The sequence below is a fragment of the Rhinatrema bivittatum genome, chromosome 8 (assembly GCF_901001135.1).
Source record: "Rhinatrema bivittatum chromosome 8, aRhiBiv1.1, whole genome shotgun sequence".
Lineage (NCBI taxonomy): Eukaryota > Metazoa > Chordata > Amphibia > Gymnophiona > Rhinatrematidae > Rhinatrema > Rhinatrema bivittatum.
This window is the reverse complement of record NC_042622.1, coordinates 147915777-147934956: the sequence shown is the minus strand read 5'-3', so window position 1 is coordinate 147934956 and position 19180 is coordinate 147915777. Positions and strand designations below refer to the sequence as shown.

At 47.3% G+C, this 19180-nt stretch overlaps 1 protein-coding gene across 8 annotated transcripts in view; it reads right to left on the bottom strand.

Annotated features, from left to right (window-relative positions):
* Nucleotides 1–19180, bottom strand: part of SPDYC (speedy/RINGO cell cycle regulator family member C) — a 276726-nt gene that overhangs the window by 234259 nt on the left and 23287 nt on the right. For 2 of the 8 annotated variants that reach the window (XM_029611406.1, XM_029611407.1), the window contains exons 1-2: nt 17740–17864; nt 15975–16222 (exon numbers count right to left, since the gene is read on the bottom strand). In XM_029611406.1, the coding sequence (XP_029467266.1) occupies nt 15975–16222; nt 17740–17777 (286 nt within the window). In that variant the 5' untranslated portion in view covers nt 17778–17864. Of the gene's footprint in view, nt 1–15974; nt 16223–17388; nt 17427–17646; nt 17886–19180 lie in introns of those variants that run through there. The other 6 variants (XM_029611411.1, XM_029611409.1, XM_029611408.1 and 3 more) reach the window with 6 other exon arrangements.

The following is a 19180-nucleotide window of genomic DNA, read 5'->3' as shown; positions in this document are numbered from 1 at the left end:
AAAACGAGGGAACGAAGCAATAACCGGAATAGTTAAAGAAATGAGCGGACTCTCCGTTTCTTCAGAACAGTACGGGCGGGATCCTGGACTGATCCTTGGTACTATAGGAACGAAAATTATCAGGTAAGAAACTAATTTTCCTTTCCCTGTACGTACCAGGATCAGTCCAGGACACCTGGGATGTACCAGAGCTAAATTACCGAGGGTGGGAAGCAGAGAGTCCCGCTCGGAGTACCCTCTCTCCAAAACCCCCAGAATCCGCAGCCTGAACATCCAACCGATAGTGTCTAATGAAGGTATGTAAGGACTTCCAGGTAGCTGCCCTACAAATCTCGAGGCGATACCTGAGAAGATTCTGCCCAAGACGCAGCATGAGCTCTTGTCGAATGAGCCCTGAGACCGTTCGGGATAGGCTTCCCTCGTAACACGTACGCTGAGCCGATGGCCTCTTTAAGCCATCGTGCAATTGTCGTCCTGGAAGCCGGGCCACCTTTCTTTGGACCCGAGAATAGGACAAAAAGATGATCGGACACCCGGAAAGGGTTAGTGACTTCTAGATAACGGAGGAGGACCCTCCGCACATCCAACTTCCGCAATTCTTTCCATTGCGGGTCCAAATATTCAGCACCTGCAAAAGCAGGAAGCTCAATAGACTGGTTCAAATGAAACGGTGACACCACTTTTGGCAAAAAAGACGGAACCGTCCGCAGGGAAACTCCCGCATCTGAAATCCGCAAGAATGGCTCCCGACAAGACAAAGCCTGTAATTCCGAGACTCTCCGAGCCGAGGTAATCGCAACCAGGAAAACGGTCTTTAAAGTAAGATCCTTAAGAGTAGACCGTTTTAAGGGTTTGAACGGAGCCGCAGACAAAGAAGAAAGGACCCAATTAAGATTCCAGGAGGAACATGGATGATGTAGTGGTGGGCGAAGATGCTTAGCCCCCCGAAGAAAACGAGAGACATCGGGATGCAGGGCCAGAGAGGAACCGCGAACCTTATCCCGCAAACAACCAATCGCTGCCACCTGTACACGAAGGGTACTACATGAAAGCCCTTTGGCTAGGCCGGCCTGAAGAAAAGCCAGAATATCAGAGACGGAAGCGGAAATGGGATCTAGCCCTCGGCTGACACACCACTCCTCAAAAACTACCCAGACACGTACATAAGCCAAGGACGTAGACTGCTTTCTGGACCGCAGTAACGTGGCTACCACCGCATCTGAATAGCCTTTTTTCTTTAGACGTTGCCTCTCAAAAGCCATGCCGCGAGACAGAAGTGATCCGCATCCTCCAAACAAACGGGGCCCTGACGAAGGAGCCCCGGAAACCCCTGTAACCGAAGGGGAGCATCCACCGACAGCTGAACGAGATCCGCAAACCAAGGGCGCCGTGGCCACTCCGGTGCTACCATGATCACGTTGGACGGGTGCAACTATGCGCCTTAAGATCTTGCCTATCATTGGCCACGGAGGGAATACGTACAGCAACACGTTGGTTGGCCAAGGAAGAACCAACGCATCGACGCCCTCGGCTCCTCGCTCTCGACGTCGACTGTAAAACCGAGGAGCCTTCGCGTTGTGCCACGTGGCCATCAGGTCCATGTGGGGCAGCCCCCATCGATCGCAAATGAGACAAAAGGCATCTTCCGTCAGCTCCCATTCCCCGGGGTCGAGGTGGTGTCGACTGAGGAAGTCCGCCTGAACATTGTCAACCCCGGCAATGTGAGACGCTGCTATGGAGTTGAGATGGCGCTCTGCCCAGCTCATCAGAAGCTTTGCCTCTTCCGCCACAAGTGGACTTCTTGTCCCCCCTTGGCGATTGATGTATGATACTGTTGTTGCATTGTCCGACAACACACGGACCGCCTTCCCTTGGACCAACGGGAGGAAGGCTTGCAGAGCCAGGCGCACCGCTCTGGTTTCCAGACGGTTGATGGACCACTGCGACTGGATGGAGGACCACCGGCCCTGTACCGACTTGTCTAGGCAGACCGCTCCCCAACCGGAGAGACTGGCATCCGTCGTCACCACTGTCCAGTCGGGGACCAACAGAGACACTCCGCAAGTGAGATGGCCCGGATCGAGCCACCAGTGAAGACTCTCCCGCGCCTGAGTCGTGAGTGGAAGTGGTAGGTGGAACTCTGACACCGGCTTCCATCGGGAGAGCAACGCAAATTGTAATGGTCGTAGATGAGCAAAAGCCCAAGGAACCAACACCAGTGTGGACGCCATAGATCCCAGAACCGTCAGATAATCGCAAACCAGCGGCAGCTGAAGACTTAATAATCGACGCACTTGACACTGAAGCTTGCGTGCACGATCCGTGGACAGAAATACCTTGCCCTGCTTCGTGTCGAATAGAGCTCCCAGGTATTCCAAGGACTGGGTAGGAACAAGCTGACTCTTGTTGAGATTGACAACCCAACCTAAGGTCTGCAACAACTGGAGGACTCTGGCTACCGCCTGACGGCAACGGGTCTCGGACTTGGCCCGAATCAGCCAATCGTCCAAGTAGGGGTGCACCAGGAACCCCTCTCGTCGAAGGTGAGCCGCCACCACTACCATCACCTTTGTAAATGTTCGCGGAGCCGTGGCGAGGCCGAAGGGAAGAGCCCGAAATTGGTAGTGTCTGCCCAAGATGCAAAATCTGAGAAACCTCTGGAAAAACGGCTGAATTCCGACGTGGAGGTACGCCTCCGTGAGGTCTAAGGAGGCCATGAATTCGCCTGGACGAACCGAGGCAATCACTGACCGAATCGTTTCCATCTTGAAGTGTGGAATACGCAGACATTTGTTTACTCCTTTGAGATCCAAAATTGGTCGGGACGTGCCATCCTTCTTCGGCACGATGAAGTAAATGGAATAACGACCTGCGCCTTGCTGATTGGGAGGGACGGGGACGATTGCTCCTAAATCTTCCAGGCGCCGGAGGGTGCTTAGCACTGCCGTCGTCTTTTTTGGGCACTTGCAGGGCGACATCAGGAACTTGTCTGCTGGAGTCTGTGCAAAATCTAACGCGTAACCGTGTCTTATGACGTTGAGGACCCACTGATCGGACGCTATTTTGGCCCATTCCTCGAAAAACAAGGTCAGCCTCGCCCCTACGTTTGGAACGGAGGCCCGCGGCTGCCGTAAGGAATGGACCCGCCGTATCTCATTGAGAGGCTTTGGGCCCCGTGCTGGACGGGGTGCCTCCCTGTCTGCCGTAACGTTTCCCCCGAAAGGACTGTGGCCATGAAGAAGCCCGGGAAGAAGTCGAGCGATAAGACTGACCCGAGGACCTCTGTGGACGAGATTTCTTGTTGCCTCGGAACCGGGATCTGGCCGAATAAGAGGACCGGGCTCTGGACCTGTCTTCTGGGAGTTTAAAAGCCCTGTTCTCTCCAAGAGAAAGCATCAGATCATCCAACTCTTTACCGAATAATAACTTTCCCTTGAAGGGCAGGGCTCCAAGGTGAGCCTTGGAGGATCCATCCGCCGCCCAATTGCGAAGCCAAAGTAAGCGGCGCGCCGAGACAGCAGAAACCATGGATCTAGCGGAAGAACGTAGTAGATCATAAAGAGCATCCGCACCATAAGCAATGGCAGCCTCTAGGCGATCCGCCTGCGTGGCCTCTTCAGGGGAAAGACCTGCATTCGCCTGTAGAACTTGGGCCCAGCGCAAACTAGCCCGCATAGCATAGTTGCTACAGGTAACAGCTCGGACTCCCAATGCTGAGACCTCGAAGATCTTCTTGAGCTGCACCTCCAGCTTCCTGTCCTGTATGTCTCTAAGGGCCGTGGCCCCAGTGACCGGAATCGTGGAACGTTTCGTTACCGCTGACACCGCAGAATCCACCTTTGGAAGCCGAAGAAGTTCCAGTGCGTCCTCCGGCAGGGGGTAGAGCTTATCCATAGCTTTGGTTACCTTCAGTCCCAGCTCAGGAGTGTCCCACTCCCGAAACAAAATGTCCGACGCCGAGAAATGGAATGGGAAGGCTACCGCTGGACCAGTGAGTCCCAGCAGGACTGGGTCCATAGTTGCTCCGGGACGAGAGACTGTCGGTGGGGCTTCAACCCCTAACTCGTTGAGAATTGCCGGGATAAGCGGGGACAGCTCGTCCCTTCGGAAAAGGCGTACCACCTTCGGGTCGTCCCCATCACCGGCTTGCGAAGGTTTGCCCGGCCCCGTCTGGGCAGAATTGTCCCCCGTCGCGCCATCGGCCCCCCTCAGGGGCTCGTCGGGCGGATCCACCTCATCTTGTGAGGTGGAGTCGGTATCTGTATCCTGCGGGACACCTCTTGGTGTCCGTTTTCTTGTCGCAGGGTCATCCCGGGATTTTTTCTTCCGCGGAGAATCCCTTTTGGCGTGGCCATGCAGCTCCTTGCGCCTGCGGCCCTTGTATTTTAAAACTTTGCGCAGCAGGAGGGCAAAATCCGCCGAAAACGAAGACTCCGAATCTGAGGTGACCGAATCATCGCCATCCTCATCCGGGGACTCAGCCCCCCCGGTGGAAGCCCCCCCCGAAGGCCGTTGAGGCGACAACGTGGGAGGCACGGCAGAATCCCCTGCAGGTTCCTGCCTGACTTCATGAACCGAAGCCAAGATGGCCGCCGCTCCCGCAGTGAGCGGGAAGGAGTCAGCTGGCGTGACAGAAGTGGCGGGAGTGCGCGATGGCGACCGCACCGACCGGGAACGGACCCCCTTGCCTGTTCTAGACGGTCCCTCCCCGCCCGGAACGCAGGCGGAACAAATCCCCTCACGCGAGAGCCGCGCACCGAACCGCAAGCGCGGCAAATTGTACCCCGAGGCATCCTCACAGTCGCGCGGGAAACGTGAAGGAAAAATAAAAATAAAATTTAAAACGCCGAAAAACTCCCCTCCCCTCGCTGAACCGAGGACCCTTTCCCCCCCGGCGAAGAAGAAAACGGAGAGCCGGCACAAACAAAAGAAAAATAAAATACACTTTTTTTTTTTTAAATCAAACCTGCCGCTGTCCAGGGTCCTGGGGCTCCTGCTCCTGTTGGGGGTGAGTGAACCGGGCTCCCCGGTGTCACCCCCGACGCTGCTGCTTTGGTAGTTAGGGTCCTCGACCCTCAGCAGCGGCCTCAACCAGGGGGGGATGGTCCTCTCAGAACCTTCCCACCCCCCTGGGAGGCAGGACGGACAGCTTCTTTTTAACTACTCTAACCAGAATTAGAATTAAAAATTTACATTAGATACAAACTGAGCTTAAAATTACTAAAATAACCAAAATAACCCTGACTAGACTAAGTATCAGTCCTCAGGGCACCCAGAGGCTGTGACTACACCTGCACCACCTACTGGAGACAGAGTAAGACTGAGGGGCTGTGACTGGCACAGGAGCATATGTAGCTCCGCCCACAAGTTTTAGTCTGTCTCCATCTACTGGTGCGGGGTCACAACCCAGGTGTCCTGGACTGATCCTGGTACGTACAGGGAACAGTCTCTTAATCACAGCATTAGGGATTTAGAATTTTGTGTCCTTGAGCAACCGCGGTTGTCCACATGAGGTGGTAGCGTTTCTCTTGTTCTCACACAAACAGAACAACATTGGATCTTTGAATTTAATTCTTTAACCCCCTTAGGCCTTAACCATGAGGTTGAGTGGTTGTCTTTCTTTTAAGCTTTTCTCTTTTCTATTATCCTTGCCACATTCCCCATCCCCATTGTTTCCCTTTTTTACAGCCTCTTTTGATATGTTACACTGCTGCTCTGATTTTGGCACTATATAGGCTTGCTTCATCACTGTTTTTTCAGGTTAAAAAACTTTAAGTATTTAATACATTTTTTCCTAAGTTCGACTACTTCTATATGGTGTCCCTAAGGCTGTTTTGATGTATATTTTAAATTGCTCATCCAGCATTTAGAGCCTGTATATATAACCTACGACTAGGTGACTTTCTTGGCTCCAGCTGCACAACTCCTATTTTTTAAATCTTTTAAACATGTACTTTCTCCATACCATTAGCCTCTGTTCTGGGACTATGGCCTCAGCCTATTTCTGTATACAGTATCTTTTGTTAGTTATTTTTGCTTATCAGCACTGTGCATACCCCGATTGGTACATTCTGGATCAAGTGTAATTTTTGGTGCGGTATTTTTTCTACTTAATCCAGACCCAGACAGCTCTTTACTGAATTGCCACATTGCCATTCAGACTGACATAAAAGCTCTATAAAAAGATTTCTACAATAAAGTCTGTTTGTCCAGCTATTCTCTTTGTTCTTCTATTGTATTCCACTTTGCCGCGACTCAATTTTTCCTTTTTCTTGGTTTTGTTCCAGCTTCAGTGTTTATGCTACAAAACAAATTATATTCCCTCTTGTGAAAAAGTACCCGTTCAATGCCTCTAAGGTGAGCAGGAGTATATTTCTCTAATAGTGAGTCGGCTTTTCTGTCTTTTCTTTCTAAGCCTTTTGATCAGTTGGCATTTTGTTGCCTTTGGTTGTTTTAGAGCGATTTACCCTCTTAAAATCCTTAACATTGTTTACAAAATTGTCTCACCTGTTTCTTCAGCTCTCGGGCTCTGGTTTACTTTTTTAGTTCCGCGGGCGGGTTAGCCCAACCCCCGGCTAAGGTTGAGTGAGCAATTCCCACGGAAGTTCCGTGCATCTTCTCTGAATATTTTCAGGTATTTTTCTTCACATCTTTTTTTGATCACAGCATTAAATGGCTCCTTTTGTCCAATCCTTACCATTTTCTTTTCTCCTTTTCAGAATCACTGGCTCACAAGCCTAAACACATTTTCTCAGTAAGTTATCCAGTTGCCTAAACATCCAGTTCTTTTTTGTCCCATTACTAATTTAGTATGTTTACCGTTGTTCCTTTATCTTTTCCCAGACTGCATACAATCAATCCACGATTTATTGTACTGAACTGCCCTTAATTTTCAAATTATTCTTAAATCTTCTATTTTACTTTCTCCCTGACCTCTCTCCTCTTTCCTTTTTCCCCCCATCCCCCCTCCTACATTTCCCCCCCTGGTCTTCCCTGTGTTGAAAAGATATCTGATGTTCTTTGTTTTTGCCTACCTGCTCAATATCTGATTGATCATTGTTTTTATAGACTCTTAGAAGTTGTAGTCCCCCTGTCTCAGCCCCTGATGCTAAACATGGCCGTGTCAGGGTCCTTGGGTGTACCATTTCTTTTTGAATGTATGTCTAATGTGATACTTTGACACATTTCTGATTGTATGCACTTATTAAAAGTCCATTGTAAATTATATTGACCAGTAAATTGTTTGCCACACATTATTCCTCTGTTGTGATCTGTGGTACTACAGGAATGAAAATAAGCAGGTAAGAACCAATTTTCCTTTCCCTGTATGTACCCAGATCAGTCCAGACTCCTGGGATGTACCAAAGCTTCCTTACACTGGGTGGGACTGCAAAGTCCCGCTTGAAATATGCTTACATCAAAACTGCTAGCCTCTGGCGTCTGGGCATCCAGACAATAATGCCTGGGAAAAAAAAAAAAGTGTATAACAAGTTCCATGTAGCCGCCCTACAAATTTCCTGAGGCGACACCAACTGACATTCAGCCCAGGAAGCAGCTTGTGACCGTGTTGAGTGAGCTCATACCCTGAGGACACGACCGACCCATGCAAATGTACGCCAAAACTATGGCCTCTTTCAGCCACTGTGCTATGGTAGCTTTCTGCCCTCTTAGGGCCACTCAAAAAGGATGAAAAGATGATTGGAAACAAACTATCAGGGACTTCCAAATACCATAACAGTGCTCGCTTCACATCCAGACATCTCGACTCCTTATGCAAAGCAACAGTCTTATCCAGATTTGGAAGGCTGGAACTGAGTGATTCACGTGTAAGGAAGAACAACCTTTGGAAGAAAGGAAGGCACCGTACGCAATGAAACACCAGAATTGGTAAACCTTAGAAAGGGTTCCCTATATGAAAGGGCTTGAAGTTCTGAAATCCGCCTAACTGAACAAATTGCCACCAAAAAAACGCTCTCATAGCACTTAATACAGATTCCATTCCTGCACTGCAGCGAAACGGGTCCGGGATAGGGGAGCAGCCACAGCCACACGAGCCGGCAGAGTTAAGTCTTTCGCCGAAAAATAGATGAGCCTTCCCCCCTGGGGAGGCAGGCAGAAAGGAAAATTAGTTTCTTACCTGCTAATTTTCCTTCCTGTAGTACCACAGATCAGTCCAGACTCCTGGGTTTTGCCCCCCCTCTAGCAGATGGAGACAGAGCAGTTATCAAAACAAACTCCACCTATAAATAGGCTGGTGCCACCTACAGAATTATTCAATGTCAAAGCAGAATGGAAATCTCAAAACCATTATAACTATATACAGTAAAAGAAAAACCGGTTCACTGAACCCTCCCAGGACCTGAACATTGAGAACAACTTGAGGACAAAATTCTGCCAATCTGAAATAAAATATATAAGAACCGAGTGGACTCTCCCTTTCTCTCATGTCTGAGATGGGTGGGATTCTGGACTGATCCGTGGTACTACAGGAACGAAAATTATCAGGTAAGAAACTAATTTTCCTTTCCCTGTACGTACCCGGATCAGACTAGAATCCTGGGATGTACCAGACCTTCTGTAATTGGGATGAGATCTGGAGAGGCCCGCTTGAAGCACTCCCTCTCCAAATCCTCCCGCAACTGGAGCCTGAACATTCAGTCTGTAGTGTCTTACAAAAGTATGCAAGGATTTCCATGTAGCCGCCCTGCATATCTTCTGCGGTGATACCTTCTGACACTCTGCCCAAGACGCTGCTTGTGAACGAGTAGAGTGAGAATGCAGACCCATAGGAAGGGTTCTACCCCAAAGGAGATGGCTAAAAGAGGCTATTAGTTTGGCCTAACGAGCTATGGTAGTTTTGGATGCCTGCTGTCCTCGTTTAGGACCACTCCAAAGCACAAAGAGATAGTCAGACACACAAAACTAATTAGTAACCTCTGCGAACGTCAAGCTTCCGCAAGTCAAAGGATCCGAACGGTCTAACTCGTGAAGGCCGGCAGATCAACAGATTGGTTGACATGAAAAGAGGAAACCACTTTTGGCAAGAAAGACGGAACCGTCCTTAAAGAAACTCCCGAATCCAAAATCCACAAAAAAGGGTTCCCTACACGAAAGTGCTTGGAGTTCCGACACCCTACGAGCCGATGTAATGGCCACCACAAAAACCACCTTCAAGGTAAGAACTTTTAGAGTCGATCTCTTCAAGGGCTCAAAAGGAGCCCAACAAAGAGCAGTGAGGACTAAATTCAGACTCCATGACTGATAGAGATGCCGAAGAGAAGGACGCAAGTGTTTTGCTCCCTTAAGACGAACTACATAGGGATGTGCAGCTAACGCTACACCCTGGACGGATCCACGCAAACAACCAAGCGCCGCCACTTGCACTCTGAGGGAACTACATGACAAACTGTTAAACCGGATTGGAGAAAACACAGAATATCTGACACCGAAGACCAGGTAGACATGACCTCTCGGTCCAGACATCAAGTCTCAAAAACTTTCCATACTCTAACATACGTGAGATTGGTAGAAGTCTTACGCGATCGGAGTGTGGCTACTACAGCCGGAGAACAGCCTTTGCAATTTAACCTCTGCCTTTCAAAAGCCATGCCACTAGACAGAAGCGATCGACTTCTTCCAAACAAAGAGGCCCTTGATGCAGCAGGTCCGGGAGAACTGGAAACCGTAGCGGGCCTTCCACGGCAAGATTGAGAAGGTCCGCGAACCAGGGACATCTTGGCCATTCTGGAGCTACCAGGATGACCTCTGTTGGATGGATCTCTATCTGCCGATCAATGGCCAAGGCGGTAAGATGTACAGAAGAACCTCTGTGGGCCAAGGTAGCACTAGGGCATCTACCCCTTCTGCTCCTGTCTCTCTCCGCCGAGCATAGAACCGTGGAGCTTTGGCATTCCGAAACGTCGCCATGAGATCCATGCTGGGCGTGCCCCATGCGTCACAAATGAGTTGAAAAACCGTATCAGTCAATTCCTATTCCCCGGGATCGAGACGGTGACGACTTATAAAGTCTGCCTGCACGTTGTCCATGCCGGCGATGTGAGATGCTGCTATGCTTACCAAGTTTTGTTCTGCCCAGCTGATCAATTGTTGAGCTTCCATCGCCACCGGTTGACTTCTGGTGCTTCCTTGGCAATTGATGTACACCACCATGGTCGCATAGTCTGTGAGAATTCTGACCGACTTGCCCTGGAGGAGAGGATGGAATGCTTGCAACGCCAACCATACCGCCCTGGTTTCCAGTCAGTCAATTGACCAGAGAGATTCGGAGACAAAAGTCCTTATACCGATTTCCCTTAGCATAGCACTCCCCAACCAGAGAAACTGGCATTGGTGGTGACCACTGTCCAGTTGGGCACTTCCAGGGGGGGGAACTCCTCAGACTAAATTGCCCATCACCAACCACCAGTAGAGACCGGATCGCACTGCCTCCGTAAGCGGCAAAGGTAGATCAAAAAGCTCGGAGACTGGGTTCCATCGGGAAAGCAAGGCAGACTATAAAGGCCTCATATGAGCAAAGGCCCAGGGTACAAGTTCTAATGTTGAAGTCATCGACTCGAGAACCTGTAAAAAATCTCTGAATCTGGGTGGGTGCTTGAGCAATAAACCTCTTACTTGTACTTGCAGCTTGGAGATGTGTTCCGTGGTAAGAAAAACTCTGCCCTGTTGAGTGTCTAATAGAGCACCCAAATACTCCAATGACTGAGTGGGCTCCAATCTGCTCATGGCGAAATTGACCACCCAGTCCAGCAATTGCAGGAGCTGAAGTACTCTCTGAATCGCCTCCTGGGCAAGCGCTTTCAATTTTGCACGAATCAGCCAATCGTCCAAGTAAGGATGCACCAGCAACCTTTCCCTACGGAGATGGGCTGCCACCACCATCACCTTGGTGAATGTCCTGGGTGCTGTGGCTAGACCGAAGGGCAGAGCCTGAAACTGAAAATGCTGATCCAGTACCGAAAACCGAAGCAACCTCTGGGGGTCTGACCCAATACCTATATGAAGATCTGCTTCCGTGAGGTCTAAGGATGCTAGAAATTCTCCCTTGCGCACCGAGGCAATGACTGACCAGAGCGCCTCCATGCGAAACTGGGGGGACCCGGAGACATCTATTTACTTTTTTTTTTTTTTTTTTTTTTTTTTTTTAAGATCCAGAATGAGCCGAAGGGATCCCTCTTTTTTGGCACTATGAAGTAAATGGAGTAACGGCCTTTCCTTCTTGGCTCCGGAGGCACTGAGACAATGGCCCCTAGTTGCAGAAGTCATTGCAAAGTGTCCTGCACCGCTCTTCGCTTGGTTTCGTAACCATAGGGAGAAATTAGAAATCTTATTCTCCCCCGGAGATTGGATATCTTCCAGGTCTTTACCGAAAAGTAGTTTGTCTTTGAAGGGCAAGGACCCTAGCTGTGACCTGGGGGAGACATCCACCAACCAGTTTCTCAAAAGAGGAGCCTACGAGCTGAGACAGCTGAAACCATGGATCTGGCCGATGTGTGCAGTAGATCATGTAGTGCATCAGTGTTGTATGCCACCAAAGCTTCCAGACAACCTGCCTCTTCATCCGGTAAGGTGGTGTTCGCTTGCAACTGCTGAATCCAGTGGAGACCCGCTCGTAAGTTGAAATTGCTGCAAATAGCCGCATGCATGCCCAGTGCTGAAACCTCAAAAATCTTTTTAAGTTGCACCTCCAAATTCCTGTCTTATTTATTTATTTTATTTATTTCACATTTTTCTATACCGAGCTTCATGGTTGAATACCATATCAGATCGGTTTACATCGAACGAGGGATAGAAACTTGTAACAAAAAACAGAACAATAAGTTATAATCAGAAAGAGAGCAAGAAAGTTACATTGAACAAGGACTATAAACTTGGAGGCTTTACAGCTTTGGAAGTAAATAGAGTAAAAAAGGCCCGAGTAGGGCCATAACTTAAAATCAAAAGTCATAAGATAGTTTAATTGCGGAGGTATTGGATAAGAGGCATCTCACAAAGAAGGCATGGTTCCATGGCTCGTGAGTAGGATGGTAGATTATTGTGTGTCTGAAGGATCCAAGAAGGCTAGTCGGAACAGCCAAGTCTTAAGTTTTTTTTTAAAAGTTAGTAGGCATGATTCCAACCTGAGTTCTGCAGGAAGGCTATTCCAAATGTTTGGACCTGCTAGAGAAAAGGCTCGGACCCTGGTCGAAACTAGGCGAATGGTTTTGGTTGGAGGGGGTTGTAACTCTCCTTTGTGGATTTCTCTAATCGGTCTGTTGGATGTATGGAGTTTGAGGGGAAATTCAAGGTCAAGATGAAAATAGTTATGGATGGACTTGTGTATCAGGGTGAGAGATTTGTGAAGGACTCTGTAGTAGACTGGTAACCAGTGAAGGTTTCGGAGAATTGGTGTAATATGATCTCTTCGGTTGGTACTGGTTAAAATTCTGGCAGCAGCATTCTGTATCATTTGAAGAGGTTTGGTGGTTGAGCTGGGTAGGCCAGTGAGAAGAGCAGGTCTTCTTGCAGGTCCTCGAGTGCTGTAGCTCCAGTAACCGGGATCGTGATCTTCTTGGTAACAGCGCACACTACCACATCTACCTTCGGGCACTCAAAGCAGCTCTAAAGCATCCTCAGGCAGAGAATATAGCTTGTCCATGGCTTTACACACTTTCAATCCCAGGTCTGGGGTATCCCATTCCCGGAAGAGCAAATCTGTAGCCGAGAAATGAAAGGGAAAGGAAGAAGCAGGGCCTCTCAGACTCAGCAACACCGGATCCATAGCACTCAGTTTAGATTCCTCAGGGGGGACCTTCAATGCCCAGTTCAGCTAAAATAGAAGGAATAAGGGGACCCAACTCCTCCTTTCTAAAGAGGCGCGCAACCTTAGGGTCATCCCCTTCCGCAGCATGCGCCCCACGCATTGTGCCTTGGTGCTCTAAATCAGGGTCTACATCCACCCCCTGTGGGGGTTTGGGCAGTAAGTCTAGGTCATCTGGATCACAATCCTGTCTAGAAGTATCCGTAGTAATCTGGGGAACCCCTGACAGATGGGGATGCTTAGCCTGAACAGGCTCCGCACCTCCCTTAGAGGTAGACTCTCTTAGCAGAGGGCTTAGATCCTTGAGAAAACGACCTTTTTACCAGATTGCAGCTTCCCTAAATTCCTCTCCTTGTAAGCTTTATGAAGCAATAACACAAATTGTGACAAAAAAAGAGGAAGAGGAGGAGTCAGAGGCCCCCTCGAGGCTATCCTCCATTGCAGGGGAATTAGGCTGTAAACGTTCCCTGTCCCTTGGAAAACCTTGCTGGGGAGAAAGGAGGTGGTAAAATCCCGTCCTCCAGCGCTGCACTAGACAACCCTGAATGACTGGAAAATGGTTCCCCGTTCCCATACTGAATGGGAACTGATCAGCCTCAGAGTGAATTGCAGCAGACGTCCCAATTGGGACTGGGGCAGACTTTGATTTAACTATTTTTGCCATTTTAATTTTTTTTTTTGGCTCCCGACAGCCCCTCCCCCCCCACCCGCAAGCTGAGCAAAGGCTCTCCCTGGAGAGCCGCGCACGAACCGACCCGCACACGTGGCAAACGGACGAACCCGGCATCGAGTCATGACAGGAAAATAAAGAAAATTCAATGAATAAACAGCAAAACGAAAGGCAAATACCACGCTGCGACAGGGAGTGAAGGAGAGAGAGCCGGTGCAGGAGAAAACGAAAGCAAAACTTTTTTAAAATTATAAAACACTTGCTCGGCAGTGGTTCAAGTTGCTGATCCCTTTGGGTGGAGTGAACCTGGCTCCCCAGTGTCGTACCCAAGCTGCTAAGTAGGGCCCTCAACCCTGTGAAGCAGCTGCCTCAGACTAGTGGGGGATGGCTCTCTCAGAACTAACGACCACCTGGGAGGCTAATGACCACTATGCTGCCATAAGCTCTTTTCTTTTATATTCTTTTTAAATAAAGCTGAAATAATCCAGAAACAAAGACAAAAAAGCCCCCTAAATCAACTTAAGCACACAGCCCAGACTGTAGATTTGGCACCTCTCCCATCTACTGGAGACAGAATACTGCCGGATTGTAGGTGGCACCAGCCTATTTATAGGCAGAGTTTGTTTTGATAACTGCTCTGTCTCCATCTGCTAGATGGAGGCAAAACCCAGGAGTCTGGACTGATCCGGGTACATACAGGGAACAGAGAATCTCTGGAGAGACGCGCGGCATTGAGGAAAAAATCAAGAGAAAATGAATGAAGTAAACCCCGGCAAAAAATAAAAACCACAGCACCACTGAACACAGAAATGGTAAAGTAAACCACAATAAGAGCTGCCGGTAAAAACAAAGTAAAAGGGAAAAAATTTTTTTTTTTTTACCTGACCAAATGCTGGGGACCCCAGAAGCTGCTCCAAATATGGTGAATGAGCCGGGCCCCCCAGTATCACCCCTGCCAGGAGTGGTTGCTGGGTACAAACCTCCCCAACTCCGGCGGCCTCAGAACCAGGAGGGATAGTTCCCTTCAGGACCTCCCAACCTCCTGGGAGGCTGGTAAGAAAAAGTTAAGACTTTTTTTTTTAATTAAATTAAAAGAACAGCCTCTCACAGACAAAAGAGATAGAAAGCCTACTAAAACTAACTCCTAAACTACCTGACTAGAAAAACTACCACAGACTGCAGGGTTAAGCACGTCCACCTCTGCTGGGAGACAGAGAAATACTAATGGACTGCAGGTGGCACCCCAGGGCATACGTCAGAGTCAGTAGAATGTTTCTCTGCCTCCCTCTGGATTGGTGACATAACCCAGGGTCTGGACTGATCCAGGTACATACAAGGGAATGGTATTTGCTAGGTGATGAGGGGTGCCTGGTTTCCTTTAGACGTAACACTTGGCATTCAGGCCAAAGAGTTCAATCTTTGTTTCAAACCAGAAAATCTTGTTTTTCGTGTGCAGAGTCCCCTTCAAGTGCCTTTTGGCAAACTCAAGCAGGCTACCATGTGCCTTTCACTGAAGAGTGGCTTCTATCTCTATCTGGCCACTCTACCGCAAAGGCCTGATTGGTGGAGTGCTGCAAGAAGGTTGCCCTCATCTCCATAGTGGAACTCTTGTCAAAGTGACCATCAGATTCTTGATCCTACTCTGACCAAAGGCCTTTCACCTACAATTGCTCAGTTTGGGCAGGTGGTCAGCCAACTCTAGGAAGAGTCCTGGTGCTTCTGAACTACTTCCATTTAAGAACAGAGTTCACTGTGTTCTTCATGACCTTCAATGCTGCAGCAATTTTTCTGTACCTTTCTCCAGATCTGTGCCTCAAACAAATCCTGTCCCAGAGGTCTACAGACAATTCCTTTGACTTCAAGGCTTTGGTTTTGCTCCAACAGGCACTGTCAACTGTGGGGTCTTATATAGATGTTGGAAACCATATGCAGCTGAGCTCAACTGAGTGTCATAATAAAGGGTCTGAATACTTAAATGTGTTGTCAGTTTTGTTTTTAATTTGCAAGCTTCCTACAGACCTGATTTTGCTGGGTCATGGGATATTGTGGAGGGAATAAAATGCATATTATCCATTTTACAATAAAGCTGTAATGTAACAATGTGGAAAAAGTGAAGGGGTCTGAATATTTTCTGAATGAAAGTCTACAAGAGGAAACTTCTTCATATACAAGTTATCCCACAAAATTAACATGGTATAATGTGAAGGAAAATATTACTGGTCAAAAAGGGAATATAGACCTGATGACAGGCCATTTAACAGCCAGTACCATTACTCCATGTTCAGGGAACCCCTGAGTCGTGACTGCATGAAACTGGAAGGCTATAACAGGGAAAATTGCCATATATTACCCCATTTTTTAGTATCATTGAAGATGGGATGCTAAGACAGACATCCAGTCTGATCCAATCTGGCAATCATTGGGTAATTAAGTGGAATGGGCAAATGTATCTGAACACCTCTGGAACAGAGGAGGGCCCACCCTTACCAAGAAGCCTGTAAAAAGCATCCCGCTCCTCCGGGTGCAGTGTGAAGTGGGGTCGGCGAACACCTCTGCCCTTTGCTGTGGAGCCCTCTCTCTCAGGGATTCGCGTTCTCCGAGCTCCAACACCCCTCTGATGTGGTGGTCTGGCAATAGTAGACTTGACACCAGCCGTGACCGCTGACGGGACCCGGGTGCTGTTTTGAGTGTGCCTCATTACCAATGCTGGGCTCAATTGAGGCTTAAGGGCTGATCTGTCCCAAAAAATAAATAAATAAAGTTAAATGTAATAAGTGATGCATTGTGACATAACCTGCACAAGTTAGTCTGTCAATTCAAGCAGCACATCTGCAGGTTCAGTAGGTAAGACTTTTTTACATGGCATGAGACAGTAAAGTACATTTCTAGAAATTAAAAAAAAAAAAAAAAAAAAAAAAAGATATATAAAATCCATACACTAGTTTGAGAGACACATACAAAAAGAGTTCCCCCCCCCCCCACACACACACACAAAACATGAGAATATGGTTCCAGCATCCTTCCATGGCCTTACAGAGCTTGAGCACATGGAGGATAAGTGGCTGGTTCAGGGGCTACACACCACCAGCAGACAGAAGTCAAATCTGGATAGCTCTGCTTACTAGATAAATTACATACTGGTCTACATATCTTATCACACTCTGAAGACTTACAGGCAAGATTACTTATTAAATAAGGGAATTTACATAATCTCTCTTAATGAACAAATATGGACTCAAATCTTTCAGGGGCAGGGAGATTGCAGAATTCACCAGTCCCTACCCTTGAGTCTTATGGATGAATTTAATAAAAATTAAGTTTTATAATAAAAAAAAACAAACCCAAACCATCCAGAGCTTTAGGGAGTCATTTTGATCCTTCCCCATACATTGTTCAAAAAAAATAAATAAATAAAGAGTAGAAACAAAAGTCACTTAATACCCCTAATGCACAGAAAGTAGTAAGTATAAGCTCTCCATGATCACAAGTCTCTGGAAAGCTATACAACATCTATTCCCCCATATATTTAAAAAGAAAGAGTGAATTAAGCCAATAGCAAATAATTAAGCTTAAAGAAAAAATAATACTTAGACATACAGCCCCTCTTACCCAGTAACAAAGACCCATTTTCCAAACACTGACAAGAGCTCAATGAATTTCCATTGCCAAACAATGAAAATGTTTTAGAAAATCCAATCTCACAGTAAACCACCCAGCAAAAAACAGACCAAAGCACAAAAGTGTTGTCCAACTTTAAATAAAAAGAGTTTTAGAAGAAGAGAAGACACCTAACTCCATATTTTGTTATACTTCGATATACTGTTTCAGGTAAGATCTCAAAGTGGACTACATTTAATTAAAATAAGCAATAAATAAAAACATGTGCAGTGCAAGAACCCACCCAAACAAAAATGCTTGTCTTTAGAATATTGCGTCATAAGGAACCTCCCTGCCAAAAAAAAAAAAAATTTCATAATTTAGGTTTCTATTTTTTGACGAAAAACAATTGTGTTTGTAGAGTTCCGAGAAGAGGTAAAAAGTAGGAAAATAGATATTAAATAAAACCTAAGGAGTTTGCACGAGTTTTCACGTCACTATCTTAACATTTTTCAAACACTCTTCCTTTTTAACTGCATTATTAGTAGTACTATAAAGTTACATTATTCATGCACACATTTCAGGCGGCGATGACGAAGATAAAGTGAAAGCAGCCAAAAAGCGGGATTACCGCTGAGACCGCCAACATTATTACCGCTTCCCGCCACTTTTGTTTTCAGCCTTTCCCGCCATCTTTCCTCTCCCATCTTTCACCTGAGCAAAAGAACTTTCCAGCAGCTATGACCACGCAGGTGCGCACAAGTTAAACCCGCCAACCAATCAGTAACAGGAAAAAAAAAAAAAAAACCCACTTCTTTCTATAAATCCTGCACACTCCCCGCCTCCCTGCCCATTCAACCAATTGGCTCTCAAGTAATTCGGCGTTGAAGTAGAGTGAAGCGCAGATGCTTTCTTTTACTCTTTCCCCACGTGAAGGCAAATGGCTGAAGACGGAGAAAATCAGTAGTCTTGAGGTTGGGGGAGAAGAGTTCTTTATTTAGGGGGGGAAATGAGGCAAGGTTGCGTTGCGCCCGCTATTGACTGGGAATTAGATTTAACCGGCCCATTATCTCGTTTCAATCCTATCACAAAGAAGCAAAAGGGGCTGTCTTTGTGACGTAACTGTCCCCAGCGTTGCGGTGGTGACTGGGAAGCCTTAGGCGATAAAGGTAGCTGAAGCTAAACAAGTAATGATTGTACATTGGCTCCTCCCCTTTTACTTTCTTCCTGGAGCAACGGCAATAGACCGAAAACTACAAATAAAAAGATATTTTTTTCCTAAACACTGCCAATTATTTGGCTATAAACAGTGCAGAGATGGTATGGGTTTTACTAAAGGGAGATTATGCCTGATGCATATAATTGATTTTGCTTGTTTCAGACGGTAAGCAGCCAGGTCAAGTCTATCCTTAGATGGGTATGTGAATTTCAGTTAAGCTTTTAATACTGCTTTATTGGTGATATAAAGACCTGGAGAGAAAAAAAACCCAGGGAAACAAATGTTTCCTTTTTGTCCCCTAGACCAATCTAGATAAATTGGTTTTTCTCGCCTACCAGCGGATGGAGATTAAAGGAAAGCTTTATTATAGGTACCTAAAATATTGTGTCACCTGCAGTCACTCGGTGTTCTTTCTCTAGCAGATAGTAGATGTATCTAACCTGAAGTCAGACTTGGATTCCAAATTGTTCCCAGGGGTGTTAGGTCCTGGATTAGGACAGCACCCCTGGTAGAGTAGGGCAAGCAGGGGGTTGATGGCCCTTGTTATGACTGGTGCCCTGTTTTGGGAGGAGTTTGACATCCAGTGGTTCTGGTTCCCTCATTCCCTGCTATCATCTCCCACTCTCGGGCTGGTCCCTTCTGGTTCTTCTAAGAAGACAAAGCAGGAAAGTATTATTTTCCTTTCTAAGGGTGTTTGGTTTGGGGGGTGGAGGGTCCTGTCCCTTTAAAAAAAAAAAAAAAAGACTAAAGGGAAGCAGGACTGGTGAATGGCATCAAGCCTTGCATTTCCAGCAACAGGAGATGTTCAGCATTTGCCCTTGGTTCAAGCTGTCTGAGGACAAGTTCTTTGGCTGTGGAGTGAGGGATGGGTAAGTTT